The following is a 21,857-nucleotide window of genomic DNA, read 5'->3' on the forward strand; positions in this document are numbered from 1 at the left end:
AGAGGGGTGTCAAGCTATTCTCCACAGCACCTGAAGGCAGGACAAGAAGCAACGGATGGAAACTCATCAAGGAGAGAAGCAACCTAGAACTAAGGAGGAATTTCCTGACAGAACAATTATTTAGTGGAACAGAAGTTGTGGGTGCTCCAACACTGGAATTGTTAAAGAAGAGATTGGACAACCATTTGACTGAAATGGCACAGGGTTTCCTGCATGAGCAGGGGGTTGGACTAGATGACCTCCAAGGTCCCTTCCGACCTTGATATTCTGCTAAATTCAGTGCTACGTGTCCTGCAGATGTAATAGGCGATCCTGAAGGGAACTAGATGTCAAGTAGTCCTCAGGTTATGACCGTAATGGGGCCTGCCCTTCATGGTTGTAAGTTGTAACGGTTGTGGCTGACCTGATTTTACATGATAGCAGTCTTCCAATCTCTCAGGGGCTGCCCCAAAATAAGAGGGAGTCAAGCTATTCTCCAAAGCACCTGAAGGCAGGACAAGAAGCAAAGGATGGGAAGAAGTCAACGAGAGAAGCCACCTGGAATTAAAGAGGAATTGACAGTTAGAACAGGGCTTTCCAACCAGTGGTACGGGTACCACCTGTGGTACGTTGGCACCTGGCAGGTGGTACTCGACCATCCTAGAAAAGTGGTAGTGGGGGAGGGGAACGAGCTGAACCGGTGGCAGCACCACACAAGCCTGAGCGAGAGACGGCTGGAGCTGCAGGGCTGTCGGGGCTCAGTGGAAGCGCCAGGATCAGCGCCAGGATCCAGATGGAGCTCAGTGCTGATCCTGGTGCTTCTGAGCCCAGAAGAAGCGCTGATCAGCTGGAATGTTGCAGCATCTCCAGGGTCTTGTGACTTACATTCAGATGCTTGGCAACTGATTCATATTTATGACAGTCACAGTGTCCCAGGGTCATGTGAAGTGACCCAAACCTGCTGCAACCACCCAGCAGAGGGGGGGGGAATAAAAACCAAACACCCCCCACCCCACCCCCACTGCCAATCCTCAACAGAAATGCTCACAACAGTGAAAACCTCGGACAGGAGGAAGAGCTCCACCGGGCGGGCAGGCAGGTGTCTTCCTCGGCTGTGGCTTGGGGGGGGGCTTTTTTCAGGGCCATTGTAACTTTGAACAGTCACTAAGCGAACTGTTGTAAGTTGAGAACTACCTGTACTTCATTAGTTTTTGACACCTTGCTAGGCGACTGGTGGTACTCGAATGTTGCCATATCCTAAAAGTGGTACAAGGTGTGAAAAAGTTGAAAAGCCCTGAGTTAGAACGATTTACAGTTGACAATTAGAACAATTAACCCGTGGAACTCCTTGCCTCCAGAAGCTGCGAATGCTCCAACGCTGGAAGTTTTTAAGAAGAGGCTGGACAGCCATTTGTCTGGAATGGTATAGGGTTTCCTGCCTGAGCAGGGGGTTGGACTAGATGACCTCCAAGGTCCCTTCCGACTTTATTATTGTTATTTTTGTTGTTGTTGTTGTTGTTGTTGTTGTTGTTGTTGTTAAGTGAACACAGCTCTGAAATGCTACCGTACCTTTAATCCCAAGGCGTTAGATAGACATGGTCAAGCAGTCGATGGATGCCCAACCATCCTGCTTAAAGCACTTTTTCCAGCTTGCAAAAGGCCCCTAAAATTCTCGGATGCGACTCCGGGATCCTTTCAGCTGAGGAAACGTACCTAAAGCATTCATCATCTTCACGGAACTGGATGCATCCAATGTCAACCTGACTCCATCTGAATTTAGAACGAAAGGTGCATCCCGCCAAGACTGAGTGGCTGTGCATACCGGCATCTCGGATTAACCAGTCTATTCCATCGTTAATTATGGGGGGGTGAGGTGTTACCCCCCATAGATAGGGCCCGCAACTTGGGCGTCCTCCTGGACTCACGGCTCAGTTTGGAAGATCATATAGGAGCCGTGGCCAGGGGGGGCTTTTGCCCAGGTTCGCCTGGTGCGCCAGTTGCGGCCCTATCTGGACCGAGACACCCTACGCACAGTCACTCATGCGCTTGTGACCTCCCAGATAGACTACTGCAATGCTCTCTACATGGGGCTGCCCTTGAATACCACTCAGAGGCTCCAGCTGGTGCAGAATGCGGCCGCGCGAGTTGTGATGGGGGTTTCCTGATACTCCCATGTAACACCTCTACTCCGCGAGCTGCATTGGCTTCCGGTTGCCCTCCGGGTGAGATTCAAGGTGCTGGTGATGACCTATAAAGCCCTAAATGGCTTGGGTCTGGGATATTTGAGGGAACACCTCCTGCCAGCATCAAGTTCCCTTCGTCCAGTGCGCTCACACAGGGAGGGCCTCCTCAGGGTGCCGCCGGTCAGGGAGTGCCGGCGGGCGATCCCCAGGGGGAGAGCGTTCTCGGTGGGCGCGCCAGCCCTTTGGAATCAGCTGCCGGTGGAACTCCAGATGGCTCCCGACCTTCGCTCGTTTCGCCGGGACCTAAAAACTTGGCTATTCGAGCTTGCCATCCTGGACTGAGGGTTTTTGGGTTAAGGTTTTAATTTTTAATTATTTTGGGGCTATTTAATTTAATTTTATTTTAACCTGTATATATTGTACTGTTTTAATTTGCCCCGTAAACCGCCCTGAGTCCCTCGGGAAAAAGGCGGTATATAAATCGAAATGAATAAATAAATAGAAGGGTCGAGGCAATCCTGGCTGCCATCTTGTCTTACACTGGATGGTTCTGGAGCCGAAGAGATGTAAATTTTACCTTCCCTCTGCCAATTTCTCCTCATTTTGGAGCGTGGCCCACACTCCCCAGCCCTCCACTCTGCAAAACGACGACCCAGGTCCGTCATAAAAACCAGCTTGTCCTGCGCCAGCTGAGGTAAAATCCCCACCATCTTGAGGGCCCATTTCTGAAGGTGGATTTGTTTATATATTTTTTTACCTGTTTCTTCTATGGGCCCAGAGGAAAATGCCAAGGCTTTATTTTTATATTTATTTATTTTTTCCTTTTGTTTCCAGGGCATGAAATACTTACACAGCCAGGCTTTGAGTCACGGGCGCCTCAAATCCCGCAACTGTGTGGTGGATGGACGGTTTGTGTTGAAAATCACCGATTATGGCTACGGGGAGCTACTAGCCGCCCAGGGGGTCTCCCAGGGTCAGGCCTCTGCCGAAGGTAGCTTTGCCCCGTTTTACGACCTTTTCTTGCCACCATTGTTAAGTGAGTCACTGCAGTTCTTAAGTCAGTAATCCAGTTATTAAGTGAATCCGGCTTCCCTTATTGACTTGGTGTCAGAATCCTTTTATATCATATTCATAAATGTATGTTTTAAAACGTTGTTCCTGGATTCTGCCATCTCCCGAGGAGGAGGGAACGAATGTGTATTGAGCCTGTATTAAGCATTTCAAAGGAAAAGAGGAGCCTTTTGAACTGGGGGAACAAAAGGGGGGGTTAGGGTAGGAGCATCTGGCTTGTGTCACGGAAGAGAGCAATAAACATGAAGGGTCCTAAGTTCCTTTTTCCCACGAGATGGATGATACGAGGTAAATGATGGGGGACTGACCAAATGGGGTTAAGGGGGGGGGGAGAGTTGAACTGGGAGCTCTTTATAAGGTTTTAGTTTGTAGAACAATATTAAGTCCTGTCTTGTATTCCTACAACCAAGCATGTCATAGTAAAGATTCCTTTTGGACTAAGATTTGGCTCCAAGAGTTTTGTCTTCCTAAGACGTGGTTTGGGGTGGGTCCTGACACTTGGCCTGTCAGAAGGTCGCAAAAGAGGATTGCGTGAGCCCGGGACGCTGCAACCGTTAAAATAAAATAAGTCCCAAGTTTGATAATATCCCGTTTCTTCTTTTTCTTTCAGTCTCATAGCCAGTCTGTCCATCTCTGCGCATTCTAGTATTTTTTTAAATTATTTCTTCATCTGATGGTATTCCTTCATTTTTCCAGTATTGTGCAAATATAATTCTTGCCGCTGTTGTGAATGTGCAAAATCAAATATATGCTTTGTTTGTTAGTTAGTCTTTTCTGGCATTATACCTAATTAAAAAAAAGTTCAGGTTTAAAATCTACATGTTCTCCCAACATCTTTTCTAGCCCAGGCATGTATTATCTTTTTCCAATAACACTTTGTCACAAGTCCACCAAACATGATAATAAGGGCCTGACCTATGTTTACATTTCCAACATCTATCTGACATGTTTTTGAACATTTTTGCTAGTCTTCCTGGTGGCAAGTGCCATCTATAAAACATTTTATATAAATTTTCTTCGTAGGAAGTTGACATTCTCAGTTTGTAATTTCTTTCCCATAAATTTTGCCGTTTTGCTAATTCTATATTGTATTCAAAAATTTTCACCCATCTTATGATGATGATAACTTGATTGTCACTTTGAATGTACACCAATCGGCATACATCGAAATGAAGTTTCGTTGCATACCGCTCTCAAAGGGTCACCAACCTCCGATATATGCTCGTTCGGGGCCTGCTCAAATTTCACCTGGTCCATTTTAGTCTCTAGGGAGTGAATGATGGCACACAGGACAGATGGAAATGGGGCTCCATGTGGATTAGCCCTCAAATTCGCTTCTATTCCGGCAACCTCGCCTTCTTTCCTTTTTCTGATCCTGACTCTTCCACCTTTTCCTTAAAGAGGCCTTGCTTCTTTTCGCCCCTGGAGCACGCTGCTGCCGCCGCCACCAACTCCTCCAAAAGCCTCTCTCTCTTCCTCTGGGCCTGCCGACAGCCTCATCCAGTTCCTTCGCCCCATAAGCTCCAGGTCCTCTCTGCCTCCTCTGGAAACAGCCCTGATTTGCAGTAGAATCCATCACTGGGCCAGCAGTCAGATCTTGCTGCTGGCAGAACAAATTCAAATTATCATAGTTTCTTTAACTTGTTCGCTTTCCATTTTGAAAGTTAATAGAAAATTATACATTTTCTTAATTAGTTTCTCATCAGGAGTTAACAACATCTTATCGAACACAGTTTGTTCCTTATAAAATCCATACAGTTTAACATCTTTACCATATCGAGCTTGCATTTGTAAATGTGCCCACCATGATAGATTTATTTTATTTTTTAATTCCATTTATATCCCGCCCTTTTCCGAAGACTCAGGGCGGCTTTACAAACTTAGCAGATAGCCTGATTTTCCATTTCTTGTACCAAGCATTTGAATTTTGATCATGTGATCGTGGGGATCCTGCAAAGGTCATAACGGTCATAACTCACCTTTTTCAGTGCCGTGGTAACTTTGAATGGTCAGTAAACAAACTGTTGTAAGTGGAGGACTACCCGTATCTAATTTATTTGCCGTGCGTCTCACGGTAAACTGTGACTTACAAGCAGTTGGCCTGTTTTTTGTTTTCCGTAAGGAAGAAATTGAGCACTTGGGTGAATATCTGTAAATGGAATTCTGCGGAAATATATCATGTTGATATCGTTTTTAGGATACTGTGGAGTAGAGAAAGAGGCAATGAAGAGATAGACTGTCGGGTTAGAAGAGACCATGGAGGTCTTCTAGCCTGACCCCCACCCTTGGTGCAGGAGAAGCTGGTACATTTTTAAGAGATGACCATTCAGATGACTTTTCTGCTTAAAAACATCAAAGGAGGGAGGGAAAAGAGGAAGGGGAAGGGGAAGGGAGAGGAAAGAAGAGGAGAGAAGAGGAGAAGAGAAGGAAGGAAGGAAGGAAGGAAGGAAGGAAGGAAGGAAGGAAGGAAGGAAGGAAAAGGAGGAGAGAAGGGAATGGAAGAGGGAGAAAGGGAGGGAAGGGAAGAGAAGGGGAGGGAAGAAGAAAAGAACAAAAGACAAGAAAGGAAAGAAGGGAGGGTGGGAAGGGAGGAAGGAAGGAAAAAAGGAAGGAAGGAAGGAAGGAAGGAAGGAAAAGGAGGAGAGAATGGAAGAGGGAGAAAGGGAGGGAAGGGAAGAGAAGGGGAGGGAAGAAGAAAAGAACAAAAGACAAGAAAGGAAAGAAGGGAGGGTGGGAAGGGAGGAAGGAAGGAAAAAAGGAAGGAAGGAAGGAAGGAAGGAAGGAAGGAAGGAAGGAAGGAAGGAAAAGGAGGAGAGAATGGAAGAGGGAGAAAGGGAGGGAAGGGAAGAGAAGGGGAGGGAAGAAGAAAAGAACAAAAGACAAGAAAGGAAAGAAGGGAGGGTGGGAAGGGAGGAAGGAAGGAAAAAAGGAAGGAAGGAAGGAAGGAAGGAAGGAAGGAAGGAAGGAAGGAAGGAAGGAAGGAAAAGGAGGAGAGAATGGAAGAGGGAGAAAGGGAGGGAAGGGAAGAGAAGGGGAGGGAAGAAGAAAAGAACAAAAGACAAGAAAGGAAAGAAGGGAGGGTGGGAAGGGAGGAAGGAAGGAAAAAAGGAAGGAAGGAAGGAAGGAAGGAAGGAAAAGGAGGAGAGAATGGAAGAGGGAGAAAGGGAGGGAAGGGAAGAGAAGGGGAGGGAAGAAGAGAAGAACAAAAGACAAGAAAGGAAAGAAGGGAGGGTGGGAAGGGAGGAGAGAAGGGAATGGAAGATGGAGGGAGAGAGGAAAGAAGGAAAGGGAGGAGTGAAGGGGAAGGGGAAGCAAGGAAGGAAAGGATCTCAATTATCCTCCTGTTTTCAATAGCCTTAAATTCACCGACAAAAGAAACCAGAAAATAAAATCAAAAATAAAAACAAAAGCCATAAAAGTTCTAACGAGTGAATGCACGGATAACTTTCAATCCCAGAATGCTCTGCAGGGAAGCAATAGTACTTACACCACGTTGGAAGCGCTTCAAACTTGCAATGCCCTGAAAACTTAGCCCGGAGTTAGAAAACAGCTCTCCAACTTCTTATAAATCTGTATTGTTAGATCTGGGCTAAAAAGGGCAATCCTGACAGAATCTTTTGCTGACTAACAGGGTCCGTGTTTTGATTTCTTTCTTTCTTTCTTTCTTTCTTTCTTTCTTTCTTTCTTTCTTTCTTTCTTTCTTTCTTTCTTTCTTTCTTTCTTTCTTTCTTTCTTTCTTCCTTCCTTTCCTTCCTTCCTTCCTTCCTTCCTTCCTTCCTTCCTTCCTTCCTTCCTTCCTTCCTTCCTTTCTTTCTTTCTTTCTTTCTTTCTTTCTTTCTTTCTTTCTTTTCTTTCTTTCTTTCTTTCTTTCTTAGAATTGCTCTGGACTGCTCCTGAATTACTCAGAGATCCTCAGCTGGGCCCCAAAGCCAGCTTGGAAGGAGACGTGTTCAGTTTTGCCATTATTCTGCAAGAAGTCATACTCCGAGGACCTCCCTATTGCACGGAGGAACTGTCAGCTGAAGGTGAGCTCTTTGCTGTTCAGATCTTTCTCCGCAGCTCCTAAAGCCCCCTCTTAACTCCGTACTACAGGTAGAAGCAACGGATGGAAACTAGTCAAGGAGAGAAGCAACCTAGAACTAAGGAGAAACTTCCTGATAGTTAGAACAATTTAACCAATGGAACAACCCGCCTCCAGAAGCGGTGAATGCTCCAACACTGGAGGTTTTTAAGAGGAGACTGGACAGCCATTTGTCTGAAATGGTATAGGGTTTCCTGCCTGAGCAGGGGGTTGGACTAGATGACCTCCTACATTATTATTATTATTATTATTATTATTATTATTATTGTTATTATTATTATTATTATTATTATTATTATTATTATTATTATTATTATTATGTTTAGGTGTGTTAATATGTTTATGTGTGTGTCATGTATGTGTTTCAAAAATTTCATTTTTGATGTGTGCCATTGTGCCCACAATAAAAAAAATGACAATGAAGCTTATCATCTTATCTTATCTTATCTTATCTTATCTTATCTTATCTTCTTCTTCTTCTTCTTCTTCTTCTTCTTCTTCTTCTTCTTCTTCTTATTATTCTTATTATTATTATTATTATTATTATTATTATTGCTGTTATTATTATTGTTGTTGTCCTCAACTTACGACCACAACTGAGCCCAGAATTTCCATGGCTAAGTCAGGCGAGCTTGTTGTGCCCCTTTTTGCAACCTTTCTTGCCACACTTGTTAAGCGAATCACTTGCAGTTGTTAAAGTGAACCGTTCGGTCATTAAGCGAATCTGGCTTCTGCCACTGATTTCGCTGGCTGGGAAGGTTACAAATGGTGACCCCGTGACCCCAGGACGCTGCAACGGTGGTAAATACAAGGCAGTTGCCAAGCATCTGAGTTTTGATCACATGACTGTGGGGATGCTGCAACATTTGTTAATACCACTTTACAAGGCCTTGGTAAGGCCACCCTTGGAATACGGCACCCAGTTCTGGTCACCACGATGTAAAAAAGATGTTGAGACTCTGGAAAGAGGGCAGAGAAGAGCAACAAGGATGATCAGGGGACTCGGAGGCTAAAACATATAAGGAACGGTTGCTGGAATTGGGTATGTCTAGTTTAATGAAAAGAAGAACGGGGGGAGACAGGATAGCGGTCTTCCAATCTCTCAGGGGCTGCCCCAAAGAAGAGGGAGTCAAGCTATTCTCCAAAGCACCTGAAGGCAGGACACGAAGAAAGAGGTGGAAACTCATCAAGGACAGAAGCAATCTAGAACTAAGGAGAAACTTCCTGACTTTGAGTACGATTAGTTAGTGGAACGACTTGCCTCCAGATGTTCCGGACGCTCCAACACTGGAGGTTTTTTTTTTTTTACAAGAGATTGGGCAACCATTTGTCTGAAATGGTACAAGGTCTGCTTGAGCGGAGGGCTGGACTAGAAGACCTCCCAGGTCCCTTCCAACTCTGTTATTCTGTTATTCACTTTTTTTTCCACTGCCATTGTCTCTTTGAACAGTCACTAAACAAAAGTGTCAATGCTGCAAACGTTGGATGTTTTTGCTTTGAAAGTATAAGAGGCAGCCTTTTCCTTTAAATTGTTTTGCTCTTAGAATTAGATGAAGCTGGGGGGGGGGAGGAGAAGGTTACCCCGCTTATTTTTAATAAGATAAGAAATGGCGAGTTATAGAAGGGAAGCGAAGCTTTGCCCTTCAGACTGATTGGAGAATGTGATTTTTGACTGCAAGTTGGAGAAGGGAATTGTGCCAGATATTAGGTGCTGAAGGGAGGGCAATTCAGATTTTGCTATTTCAACATGCCGTGCCGACGCTTTCTTCTCATTATTACAGATTTTTTTTTGAACAAACAATGCCTGAAGGTTCTTTGAAGTGTTTCATTAGACGGAACCATGACAAAATGGTTGCAAGTCAAAGACAACCGGTTCTGCGGAGCTGTCTGTAAATTAGAGTTTCAGGACCAAGGACAGCACCATCTCTCTCTTGCGCTCTGAGTCTTCAAGGCAAGGGTCTCCAACCTTGGCGACTTTAAGTCTTGTGGACTTCAACTCCCAGAATTCCTCAGTCAGCCATGTCACTTGGCAGCTTTAAGTCTTGTGGACTTCAACTCTCAGAATTCCTCAGTCAGCCGTGTCACTTGGCAGCTTTAAGTCTTGTGGACTTCAACTCACAGAATTCCTCAGTCAGCCGTGTCACTTGGCAGCTTTAAGTCTTGTGGACTTCAACTCCCAGAATTCCTCAGTCAGCCGTGTCATCTGGCAGCTTTAAGTCTTGTGGACTTCAACTCCCAGGATTCCTCAGTCAGCCGTGTCACCTGGCAGCTTTAAATCTTGTGGACTTCAACTCCCAGAATTCCTCAGTCAGCCGTGTCACTTGGCAGCTTTAAGTCTTGTGGACTTCAACTCCCAGAATTCCTCAGTCAGCCGTGTCACTTGGCAGCTTTAGGTCTTGTGGACTTCAACTCCCAGAATTCCTCAGCCAGCCGTGCCACTTTGCAATTTTAAGACTTGTGGACTTCAACTCCCAGAATTCTGAGAGTGGAAATCCACTAAAGTTGCCAAGGCTGGAGAGCCTTGTTTTAAAGAAGCCTCAGGGCCAGGCCTAGCAGCAGACCAACTGAGGCAAACTATTCCCCCAGGGTGGACTTAAGAGTGGCCCCTTCATTATGTCTGGCCTTTGGGGACAGCTTGAACCCTTGACCAGTTGCCCTTCTTCTAACTTCAGATGGCTCCCTTCCCTTCCCTTGCTGTGTTTGATCTTACCTTGCCTTGATTTTATGCTAAGGTCTTTTTTGAGTGTTCTGAGCTGCCTAGAGCCGTGAAGAGTTTATTTATTTATTATTTATTTATTAATTCAGTTTATATACCGCCCTATTCCCGAAGGACTCAGGGCGGTTTACAGGGCAAAATTTAAAAACCATACAATATAAAATTAAAATAAAATTAAATTAAGCATAGCCCCCAAAAGTTAAAATCACAATTTAAAATCATTAAAACCCCTCAGTCCAGGCCAGATAGTTCAAAGAGCCAGGTTTTTAGGTCCTGGCGAAACGAACGAAGGTCGGGGGCAGTCCGGACTTGGCTGGCATGCCGGTTTTAATAAATACATAATAAAACATCCTCATTGTCTGAAATGGTAGGGTTTCCTGACTGAGCAGAGGGTTGGACTAGAAGACCTTCAAGGTCCCTTCCGACTCTTGTTATTCTAAATTCTCTAGGATTTTGTGTGGCTGCCTGAATCGTGTAATGAGAGGGCTACAATAGTTCCGTACACAGCCACCATGCACAACATGGATTATAAGTTGTCACTCTAAAGAAAGCCTAAGAGTGACATGTGGGGTCAGGGTCATGCAACACCCTGAACTTGGTTATGAATGAAACCATTTTATTTATCGATTTCTTTGTTTGTTTGCTACACACACACATACACACACACACACGATTAAAAGTTTTAAGGAGAACAAAAATGAACCCAAACTAATACAGAACATAGAAAATAAACAAAGGGAAGGAAGGAAGGAAGGAAGGAGGGAAGGAAGGAAGGAAGGGAGGAAGGAAGGGAGGAAGGAAGGAAGGAAGGAAGGAAGGAGGGAGGGAGGGAGGGAGGGAGGAAGGAAGGAAGGAAGGAAGGAAGGAAAGGAGGAGGAAGGAAGGAAGGAAGGAAGGAAGGAGGAAGGGAGGGAGGAAGGGAGGAAGGAAGGGAGGAAGGAAGGAAGGAGGGAGGAAGGAAGGAAGGAAGGAAGAAAGGAGGAGGAAGGAAGGAAGGAAGGAAGGAAGGAAGGAAGGAAGGAAGGAAGGAAGGAAAAACCTTTAGCTGTATAGGTAGTCCTCAAATTACAATTCATTTAGTGACTGCTCAAAGTTACAACATCACTGAAAAAAGGGACTTATGACCATTTTTCACACTTACGACCGTTGCAGCATCCCCAGGGTCACGTGATCCAAATTCGGACGCTTGGCAACTGACTTGTATTTATGACGGTTTCAGTGTCCTTGGGGGGGGGGTTTGTCACGTGATCCCCTTCTGCGACCTCCTGACTAGCAGTCAACAGAGAAACCAGCTTCACTTAACAACCGGGTGACTAACTTAAACCACTGCTGTGATTCACTTAACAACCTCTGGCAAGAAAGGTCGTAAAATGGGGCAAGAGTCCCTTAACAAATCTCTCACTTACCAACGGCAATTTGGGACTTACGTTGTGGCCGTAAGCCGAGGACTCCCTGCACAATGGATTAACCCCTTTTCTGCGTCTGAGAAATCATGTGAAGCCGTGTCGTCGGTTCTCTTGGGAAGAGAGGAATTATTAGTGACTCAACCTCTGATGAAAAGGACTCTTTTTGTGATTTTTTCCCCCTCTTTGGCTCAGAGATTATAAGCAAACTGAAGCACCCCCTGATTTTGTTTCGGCCAAGTGTTCCCCTGGAAAACACCCCTCTGGAATATATCCAGCTGATGAAGCAGTGCTGGAGTGAAGTGCCGAAGCGAAGGCCGACGTTTGACAAGGTCTTTGAACAGGTTAGGACTCGTTCGGTTGATTAAAATTTATTATATGGAGCTACTTATTGTATTGAGAGCCAGTTGGGTTAAAGCACCAGGATATAAAGCAGGAGATGGTGAGTTCTAGTCCTACTGGCTGGGTGACTTTGGGACAATCACCAGGAGATTGGAAGTTCTAGTCCCGCCTTAGGCAGGAAAGCCAGCTGGGTGACTTTGGGCCAATCACCAGGAGACGGTGAATTCTAGTCCCGCCTTAGGCAGGAAAGCCGACAGGATGACTTTGGGCTAATCACCAGGAGATGGTGAGTTCTAGTCCCGCCTTAGGTATAAAAGCTGGCTGGGTGATTTTGGGGTCAATCACCAGGAGACAGTGAGTTCTAGTCCCGCCTCAGCCATGAAAGCCAGCTGGGTGATTTTGGGGTCAATCACCAGGAGACGGTGAATTCTAGTCCCGCCTCAACCGTGAAAGCCAGCTGGGTGATTTTGGGGTCAATCACCAGGAGACGGTGAGTTCTAGTCCCGCCTCAGCCATGAAAGCCAGCTGGGTGATTTTGGGATCAATCACCAGGAGACGGTGAGTTCTAGTCCCGCCTCAGCCATGAAAGCCAGCTGGGTGATTTTGGGGTCAATCACCAGGAGACGGTGAGTTCTAGTCCTGCCTCAGCCATGAAAGCCAGCTGGGGGATTTTGGGGTCAATCACCGGGAGATGGTGAGTTCTAGTCCCGCCTTAGGCGTGAAAGCCAGCTGGGTGACTTTGGGCTGGTCTAGTAGGTTCTGCACTGATAGGGGACGGCTTATTTCTAGTCAATGCAGATTTAGCCTATCAAAGCTATATTTTCTCTGGTGGACTGACCAGCATTGCACTCCGAAATCCATCCTCGATTCCTGTCTTTGCCTCCTCAAGTTCAAAACCATCAACAAAGGAAAACGGATGAACATCATGGACTCCATGCTGCAGATGTTAGAAAACTATTCCAGCAACTTGGAAGAATTAATCCGAAAGAGAACGGAGGAACTGGAGGCGGAAAAGCAGAAGACGGAGCAACTGCTGTCGCAGATGCTTCCCTTGTAAGTGCAAAGCCATCAAGCCTCTCTCTCCTCTAGGTACAGGGAGTCCTCGACTTACGACTACAAATGGATCCGGAATTTCCTTGGTTAAGCATCTTAAGGGCCTCTCACCTGATTTTATGACTTGTATTGCTGTGGTTGTTAAGTGATTAAGGCAGCTATTAAGCAAATCCAGCTTCCCCCATTGGTGAGGATTGGCAAGTACCCAAATTTTGATGAAGTGACCCTGGGGATACTGCACGTTGTAAGTGTGAGGACTGGACTGGAGAGCTCCACAGTGTCTTCAGTCCCTATGATTCTATTCTGTTTTCTTTCTTCTATTATTCTCTCTTCTCTCTTCTTCTATTCTATTCTATTTTGGAATTCTGGGAGTTGAAGTCCCCAAATTATAAAGGGGCCATAGTTCCCCCATGCTGGCTCAGGAATTCTGGGAGTTGAAGTCCCCAAGTCATGAAGGGGCCATAGTTCCCCCATGCTGGCTGAGGAATTCTGGGAGTTGAAGTCCCCAAGTCATGAAGGGGCCATAGTTCCCCCATGCTGGCTGAGGAATTCTGGGAGTTGGAGTCCACGAGTCATGAAGGGGCCAAGGTTTCCCCCATGCTGGCTCAGGAATTCTGGGAGTTGAAGTCCCCAAGTCATGAAGGGGCCATAGTTCCCCCATGCTGGCTGAGGAATTCTGGGAGTTGAAGTCCTCAAGTCATGAAGGAGCCATAATTTCCCAATGCTGGCTCAGGAATTCTGGGAGTTGAAGTCCTCAAGTCATAAAGGAACCATAGTTTCCCCATGCTGGCTGAGGAATTCTGGCAGTTGAAGTCCACCAGTCATGAAGGGGCCGTAGTTCCCCCCATGCTGGCTGAGGAATTCTGGGAGTTGAAGTCCTCAAGTCATAAAGGAACCATAGTTTCCCCATGCTGACTCAGGAATTCTGGGAGTTGAAGTCCACCAGTCATGAAGGGGCCATAGTTCCCCCCATGCTGGCTGAGGAATTCTGGGAGTTGATGTCCTCAAGTCATGAAGGGGCCATAGTTCCCCCCATGCTGGCTGAGGAATTCTGGGAGTTGAAGTCCTCAAGTCATGAAGGGGCCATAGTTCCCCCCATGCTGGCTGAGGAATTCTGGGAGTTGAAGTCCTCAAGTCATGAAGGGGCCATAGTTCTCCATCTCTGTCCTAATGCCATTTCAGGTCAGTGGCTGAAACGCTGCTAAGAGGAGCATCCGTGGAGCCCGAATACTTCGAGGAGGTCACCGTCTACTTCAGTGACATCATCGGCTTCACCACCATGTCTGCCCTCTGTGAGCCTATCGAAATTGTGGACCTCCTCAATGACCTGTACACTCTCTTTGACGCCATCATTGGTCATCATGATGTCTACAAGGTAGCTCCTTGTTTTCCACTTTTCCTCGAGACTAAAGGAGTTTGTGATGGTCTTCTTCTGGAATGTGTTTTGGTTTTTCCATCTAGCCGACGGCCTTGAGGTCTGCTAGTATCTCCCCTCTGAGTCCAGGTTGAATCCTGCTACATACAACTACTAGGGAACATCATCAGTGCTAGTAAGGAGTTGGCTTTGCTCTTAGTTTATATTCCCTCACTTCCTTCTGGCACTGATGATGTTACTTAGGTGGGTAATGAAATGTCTGCAAGAAAGCAACCAAGCTCGGAGAGCAACAAGGACCCCACAATCCTCCTCCTCCTCCTCCTCCTCCTCCTCCTCCTCCTCCTCCAGCCCCCTTCCCTTGTGACACTGATGTTGTTACCTAGTTTGGAAAATGAAACGTCTTCAAGAAAACCACCAAACTCAGAGAGCACCACAGTCCACCATCATCTCCTCCTCCTCCTCCTCTTCCTCTTCCTCTTCCTCTTCCTCTTCCTCTTCTTCCTCCTCCTCCTCCTCCTCCAGCCCCCTTCCCTTCTGACACTGATGTTGTTACCTAATTTAGAAAATGAAATGTCTTGAAGAAAACCACCCAGCTCAGAGAGCACCACGGTCCACCATCATCTCCTCCTCCTCCTCCTCCTCCTCCTCCTCCTCCAGCCCCCTTCCCTTCTGACACTGATGTTGTTACCTAGTTAGGATAATGAAACGTCTTCAAGAAAACCACCAAGCTCAGAGAGCACCAAGGACACCCCCCCCTCAATATTTTGGCTTGCAGGTGGAGACCATCGGTGACGCTTACATGGTGGCCTCAGGGCTCCCAAAGCGCAACGGCCACAGACATGCTGCGGAGATCGCCAACATGTCTCTGGATATCCTAAGCTCAGTGGGAACTTTCCGAGTGAAACATATCCCGGATTTGCCCGTGAAGATACGGATGGGGCTGCATTCAGGTATCAAGGTTTATTTCTTCCTGCTTGGTCCAATCACTCTGCTAAACAACTAATTCCCACAACCCTGTCAAGCTGCCTAGTAAGGCTGAATTACTGTTCTTCTTCCCTTTTTTCTATTTCCTGCCTCCTTATCTTCTTAGGACTATAATTTTGTTGCTTTGTATCTTAGGATTTATGTTAATTGTTTTATTTCGTACCCTAGTATGAATTATGTTGATCCTATGACTATCATCTTATGTATCTTATGATTTACGATCAATGTATTTTATGATTATAATCATGATTTATCACTTGTTGCTTGTATGTACACTGAGAGCTTCTTCACCGGAGACAAATTCCTTGTGTGTCCAATCACACTTGTCCAATAAATAATTCTATTCTGTTCTGTTCTGTTCTGTTCTATTCTATTCTATTCTATTCTATTCTATTCTATTCTATTCTATTCTATTCTATTCTATTCTATTCTATTCTATTCTATTCTATTCTATTCTATTCTATTCTATTTCTAATTCTAATTCTAATTCTAATTCTTATTATTCCATTCCGTTTTCTATTCTATTCTGTTCTATTTTATTATTCTTATTCTTATTCTTATTCTTATTCTTATTCTTATTCTTATTCTTATTCCTATTCTGTTCTGTTCTGTTCTGTTCTGTTCTGTTCTGTTCTGTTCTGTTCTATTCTATTCTATTCTATTCTATTCTATTTCTAATTCTAATTCTAATTCTTATTATTCCATTCCTTTTTCTATTCTATTCTGTTCTATTTTATTATTCTATTCTATTCTATTCTATTCTATTCTATTCTATTCTATTCTATTCTATTCTATTCTATTCTATCCTATTCTATTCTTATTGTTATTCTTATTGTTATTCTTATTATTCCATATTCTATTCTATTCTATTCTATTCTATTCCATCCCATAATTCTATTCTATTCTATTCTATTCTATTCTATTCTATTCTATTCTATTCTGTTCTATTCTATTCTATTCTATTCTATTCTATTTCTATTTCTATTTCTAATTCTAATTCTAATTCTTATTATTCCATTCCGTTTTCTATTCTATTCTGTTCTATTTTATTATTCTTATTCTTATTCTTATTCTTATTCTTATTCTTATTCTTATTCTTATTCTTATTCCTATTCTGTTCTGTTCTGTTCTGTTCTGTTCTGTTCTGTTCTGTTCTATTCTATTCTTATTGTTATTCTTATTGTTATTCTTATTGTTATTCTTATTATTCCATATTCTATTCTATTCTATTCTATTCTATTCTATTCTATTCTATTCTATTCCATCCCATAATTCTATTCTATTCTATTCTATTCTATTCTATTCTATTCTATTCTATTCTATTCTATTCTATTCTATTCTATTCTATTCTATTCTATTCTATTCTATTCTATTCTATTCTATTCTATTCTCCCTAACTCCTTTCCTTCCTTTCTCCCTTTCCTTTTTTCCACCTTCCTCCATCCCATCCCTCCCTGTCATTCTTTTCCTCCCTCCCTCCCTCCCTCCCTCCCTTTTCTGTTCCTTCCTTTCCTCCCTCCCTCTCATCCCTCTTCTGAAGACCGAATCATCTTCTGTCTTAGTGAATTTCCCCCATGCTGTGTGGCTGCAGCGTCATTATTATCCTTCCCTTAAGAAATGTTTCGCTTAGCAAATAGAAATTTGGGGGTGGGGGTGGGGGGCTCAACTGTGGTCGTAAGTCGAGGACTACCTGTTGAAACCAAGATTGAATCAAACCAGATTGCCATCCTCCGGTGGTCCTTAAAACTATACTCCAACTTCTTGGGGGAAACTTTGCTTTGGCTTAGCAAAACCTGAGGAAGACGTTCAGTCTTTGCAATTCTTTGCGCCAAGGTTTCTCCGCGTCTTCCGGTTTTGCACTGTTCCTTTGAGTTTTTCTATGCTCTGGTAGCAAAACCTAGATTCATCTTGTTATTTTTTAAATCTTTTTTTCCCTTTTTTTTCTTTTTTCTATTCCTAGGTCCCTGTGCTGCAGGTGTGGTAGGTCTCACCATGCCCAGGTACTGTCTGTTTGGAGACACAGTGAATACGGCTTCCCGAATAGAGTCCACCGGATTGCGTAAGGATTGGGTGGTTTTTTCAAGGAAATGTTGGTATGGAGTTGCAGACAAGGCCTCTGATTTGAAGTTTGTCAGGGGTGTGTGTGTGTGTGTGTGTGTGTGTGTGTGTGTGTGTGTGTGTGTATTTTCCGAAGCATCAGAAAGCAAAGAAACAGTGGATGGAAACTAATCAAGGAGAGAAGCAACCTGGAATTAAGGAGAAACTTCCTGACAAGTGAGGACAATTAACAGGTGGAAGAGCTTGCCACTAGAAATTGTGGGTGCTCCCATCAATGGAGGTTTGTTAAGAAGAGACTGGACAAGCACTTGTCTGAAATGGTATAGGGCAGGGGTAGGCAACCTTGGTTCTTTTATGACCTGGGGACTTCAACTCCCAGAATTCCTGAGCCAGCATGGGGGAACTATGGCCCCTTCATGACTCGTGGACTTCAACTCCCAGAAGTCCTGAGCCAGCATGGGGGAAACTTTGGCCCCTTCATGACTCGTGGACTTCAACTCCCAGAAGTCCTGAGCCAGCATGGGGGAAACTATGGCCCCTTCATGAGTCGTGGACTTCAACTCCCAGAATTCCTCAGCCAGCATGGGGAAACTTTGGCCCCTTCATGACTTGCGGACTTCAACTCCCAGAATTCCTGAGCCAGCATGGGGGAACTATGGCCCCTTCAAAACTTGTGGACTTCAACTCCCAGAATTCCTAAGCCAGCATGAGGGAAACTTTGGCCCCTTCATGACTTGTGGACTTCAATTCCCAGAATTCCTGAGCCAGCCAGTCATAAAAGAGCCAAGGTTGCCAACGCCTCGACTAGGGTCTCCTGGCTGAGCAGGGAACTGGACTAGAAGAACTCCGAGGTCCCTTCCAGCTCTATTCTGATTCTTTCCAACTTTGTCAGTCTGTACTCTTGCAAGCATTATATTAGAGAGCAAGCAAGATGACCTGGATGGAAAGAGACCAGTTTTGTTACCAAAGTAAGGAGGAGGAAACCATGGTTTGAGCCCAAAACAAGAAGGGGGCACGTGTCAGCCTGACTGGATCAACCAGACAGGAAACATCCTAGATGAGTTAATTGTATTTTCCTCCTTGGATTTCTCTCTTGCTTTTGAGCGAATATGTACCGGAGAACACGGCCTGGGTTGAGGCCGGCCTTTTTCTTTCTTGCTAAAATCAAACCACCATTTCCAGCCTACAGGATTCACATCAGCCAACACACAATGAGGATCCTTCAGAGCCTTAAAGACGGTTACAAAATGAACTTCAGGGGCAAGACAGAGCTGAAGGTAAGAAAGTTCAGTGGGATGCGGGGAAACGAAAGGAAAGGAAACAGCTTCCCCTATCCAGTCCTGCCCTCGTCTTGCAACCCTTCATTGAGTGACTGTTATACGAAAGGGCACCAAAAAAAAAAAGTTACAACGGTACCGATAAAGTTGACCGATGACCGTTTTCCACACTGACGGCCGTTGCAGGGTCCCGTGATCAAAATTCACACGCTGGGCCACCGACATGTACTTATGACGGTTGCTGCGTCCTGGAGGGGGGGGACATGATCCCCTTTCGCGACCTTCTGACAAGCAAGGTCAAGGGTGGGAAGACAGATTCTCTTAACGACCGTGCTACTAACATAACAACTGCAGTGATTCGCTTAACAATTGTTGGCAAGGAAGGTTGTAAAACGGAGCCAAATTCACAATAACTGTCTCACTTAGCAAGGGAAATTTAGGACTCAATTGGGGTCGTAATTTGAGGACTACCGGTGCTCACATTTGCATGCTTTCAGACTGCTAGGTGGGCAGGAGCTGGGGCAAGAAACGTGAGCCCACCCTGTTGCACAGGGCCCCGGTCTCAAACCTAAGCTGTCAGGTTTTCAACTGGAAATCTCAGCATCTTTGCTGAGCCATCATGCTGGAACGGTGGGGTCTAACTGTTTCAAGGGACTAGTCCTCTTGACTTGCCTGTGATTTTGTTCATTGGAGGAAGCACAACCATTGAAACACATAATAGGCTATTCGCTCCCTTCTCACCTTGCAGGACTGACTGACTGACTGAAAGACCGGATTGACTGACTGACTGACTGACTGACTGACTGACTGACGGGCGGGCTGGCTGACTGGCTGACTGAAAGACCAGACTGACTGACTGACTGACTGACTGACTGACTGACTGAAAGAAACACTGGATTGACTGACCGACTGACTGACTGACTGACTGACTGACTGACTGAAACACTGGACTGACCGACTAACTGATTGACTGAAACACTGGACTGGCTGGCTGGCTAACTGGCTGGCTGGCTGACTGACTGACTGAAACACTGACTGACTGACTGACTGAATGAATGAATGAATGAATGAAACACTGGACTGACTGAATGAAACACTGGACTGACTGACTGACTGGCTGGCTGGCTGGCTGGCTGGCTGGCTGGCTGACTGAAAGACCAGACTGACTGACTGACTGAAACACTGGACTGACTGACTTGACTGACTGACTGAAACACTCAACTGGCTGGCTGGCTGGCTGGCTGACTGACTGAAAGACCAGACTGACTGACTGACTGACTGACTGACTGACTGAAACACTGGACTGACTGAATGAAACACTGGACTGACTGACTGACTGGCTGGCTGGCTGGCTGACTGACTGACTGACTGAAACACTGACTGACTGACTGACTGACTGACTGACTGACTGACTGACTGGCTGGCTGGCTGGCTGGCTGGCTGGCTGAAAGACCAGACTGACTGACTGACTGACTGACTGACTGACTGACTGACTGACTGACTGACTGACTGACTGACTGACTGAAACACTGGACTGACTGACTGACTGGCTGGCTGACTGACTGACTGATTCACTGACTGACTGACTGACTGAATTTGATTTATACAATTTATATGGCCACCTATCTCTCAGCCACGACTCCTACAATAATTATACCTAAGATCTAGATAATGAACTGCCCAAATTTTCATAAATCCTTTCTCAACTCAACTTTCCTGGGCAAATGGCCAGAGATGCTGGCAGTTGGGCAGCATTTTATGTATGTATGCATGTATGTCTGTATACGTATGTATGTATTTGATTTCTATAACCGCCCATCGGAGGGAATGACTCTGAATGGCTCACAATGCAAAAAACATATATTACAATTAAAATCTTAAAAACATCTCAAAACAATAAAACCATTAAAACACGAACAAACGTCAAAACGTCTAATTTGAATATGTACAAAGCAAGACAATTTGGCTTGTCAACAATAAAACTGAGGCGCATGAAATAGCCAAGTCTTTAAAACTTTACAGAAAGCTAACAGGGTTGGGGGCCAACCTGATGTCTGGTTCATGGGATAGTCAGCCAGATGTTCAGACCGGTTTGGGAATTTTTGTCTTCCTATCCAGTCCTTCCAAAGGATCTGGGATAGCCAGATGTGGATATTTGATGGTGTTAGAGGTCTCATCGCAGTCTGTCGTCTGTTCTAAATAAAGCTGCCTTCTGGAATTGACAGATGGGGCTTTTGCCAATGCCAGGGGTGTTCAAGGGATGCTCCAGATGTTTTGAGATTGCACCCAAGGTGCCTATCCCTATCCCTTTTGCCACTGTTATTCCACCTCTATTAATAGTTACGATTATGATTATTGAAATTGGCTACAAAATGAAATTAAGGGGGAAAAAACCCCTTTATTGTTTCCCCAAAATGCAGGATCATTAATGCAGGAGTGGGCAGATCAGACATAACTTGGCCAAGTCCTTGTAAGTGACTCTGGATTCAGCTGGATAGCAGAGATCAATTTCCCAGTTCCATCAACCATCGAGTTCTTATTTATTGCATTTGGCTGTTGTTTGAATTGTCTTTTTTTTTTCCTTTTCTTTTGAGTGGTGAGGAATTTGTTTTGTATTTTTTTTGGGGGGGGGCGCGAAATGGACTTACAAAAACACAATGATTTTTTTTAAAAAAATATTAATAACGTGCTCCTATTCTTTTTTTTTTAAAAAAAACCCCTATTCTATTGGATTTACATGTCCCTTTTTAAAAATAGGGCAAAGGATTGGAAGACACCTACTGGTTAGTTGGCAAAAAAGGATTCACGAAAACCCTTCCTCATCCTCCAGAAATAAAACCCGGGTAATTATTATTACGGTTGGTCACACAATCAGCCAGATCTTTAGTCTGGATGTGGCTTTTTTATCCACCTAACAAATGCCTCCCAAGGACTTGGGACAGCCAGTTGTTGTCTGAAGTTGTTTAACGGTATCATTGCAAGTAAAAGAAGGAAGGAAGGAAAGAAGGAGAGAGGAAGAAAGAGGAGGACAGAAGGGAAGGGAAGAGGAAGGGAGGAGGGGAGGAAAGGGAGGAGGGACGGAGGGAGGGAGGAGGAAGAGTGGGAAATGAAGGAGAGGGGAGGAGAGGGGAGGGGAGAAGGGAAGGGAGGAAGGGAGGAAGGAAGGAAGGAAGGGAGGGAGGAAGGAACGGAGGAAGGAAAGAAGGAAGGAAGGGAGGAAGGAACGGAGGAACGGAGGAAGGAAGGAAGGAAGGAAGGAAGGAAGGAAGGAAGGAAGGGAGGGAGGGAGGGAGGAAGGAAGGGAGGAAAGGGAGGAGGGACGGAGGGAGGGAGGA

General features: G+C 45.1%; 1 protein-coding gene across 1 annotated transcript in view; it reads left to right on the top strand.

Annotated features, from left to right (window-relative positions):
* Window positions 1–21,627, top strand: part of LOC310640309 (retinal guanylyl cyclase 2-like) — a 43,518-nt gene extending 21,891 nt beyond the window's left edge. Inside the window, exons 10-18 of the mRNA XM_083362524.1 lie at window positions 2,997–3,153; window positions 7,109–7,288; window positions 11,629–11,777; window positions 12,665–12,828; window positions 14,011–14,203; window positions 14,979–15,153; window positions 17,148–17,246; window positions 18,428–18,522; window positions 21,280–21,627. Coding sequence (XP_083218650.1) covers window positions 2,997–3,153; window positions 7,109–7,288; window positions 11,629–11,777; window positions 12,665–12,828; window positions 14,011–14,203; window positions 14,979–15,153; window positions 17,148–17,246; window positions 18,428–18,522; window positions 21,280–21,369 — 1,302 coding nt within the window. The 3' untranslated portion in view covers window positions 21,370–21,627. The remainder of the gene's footprint in view (window positions 1–2,996; window positions 3,154–7,108; window positions 7,289–11,628; window positions 11,778–12,664; window positions 12,829–14,010; window positions 14,204–14,978; window positions 15,154–17,147; window positions 17,247–18,427; window positions 18,523–21,279) is intronic.
* Window positions 21,628–21,857: the final 230 nt, after the last annotated feature.

Source organism: Vipera ursinii, assembly GCF_947247035.1.
Source record: "Vipera ursinii genome assembly, chromosome: 4".
NCBI lineage: Eukaryota > Metazoa > Chordata > Lepidosauria > Squamata > Viperidae > Vipera > Vipera ursinii.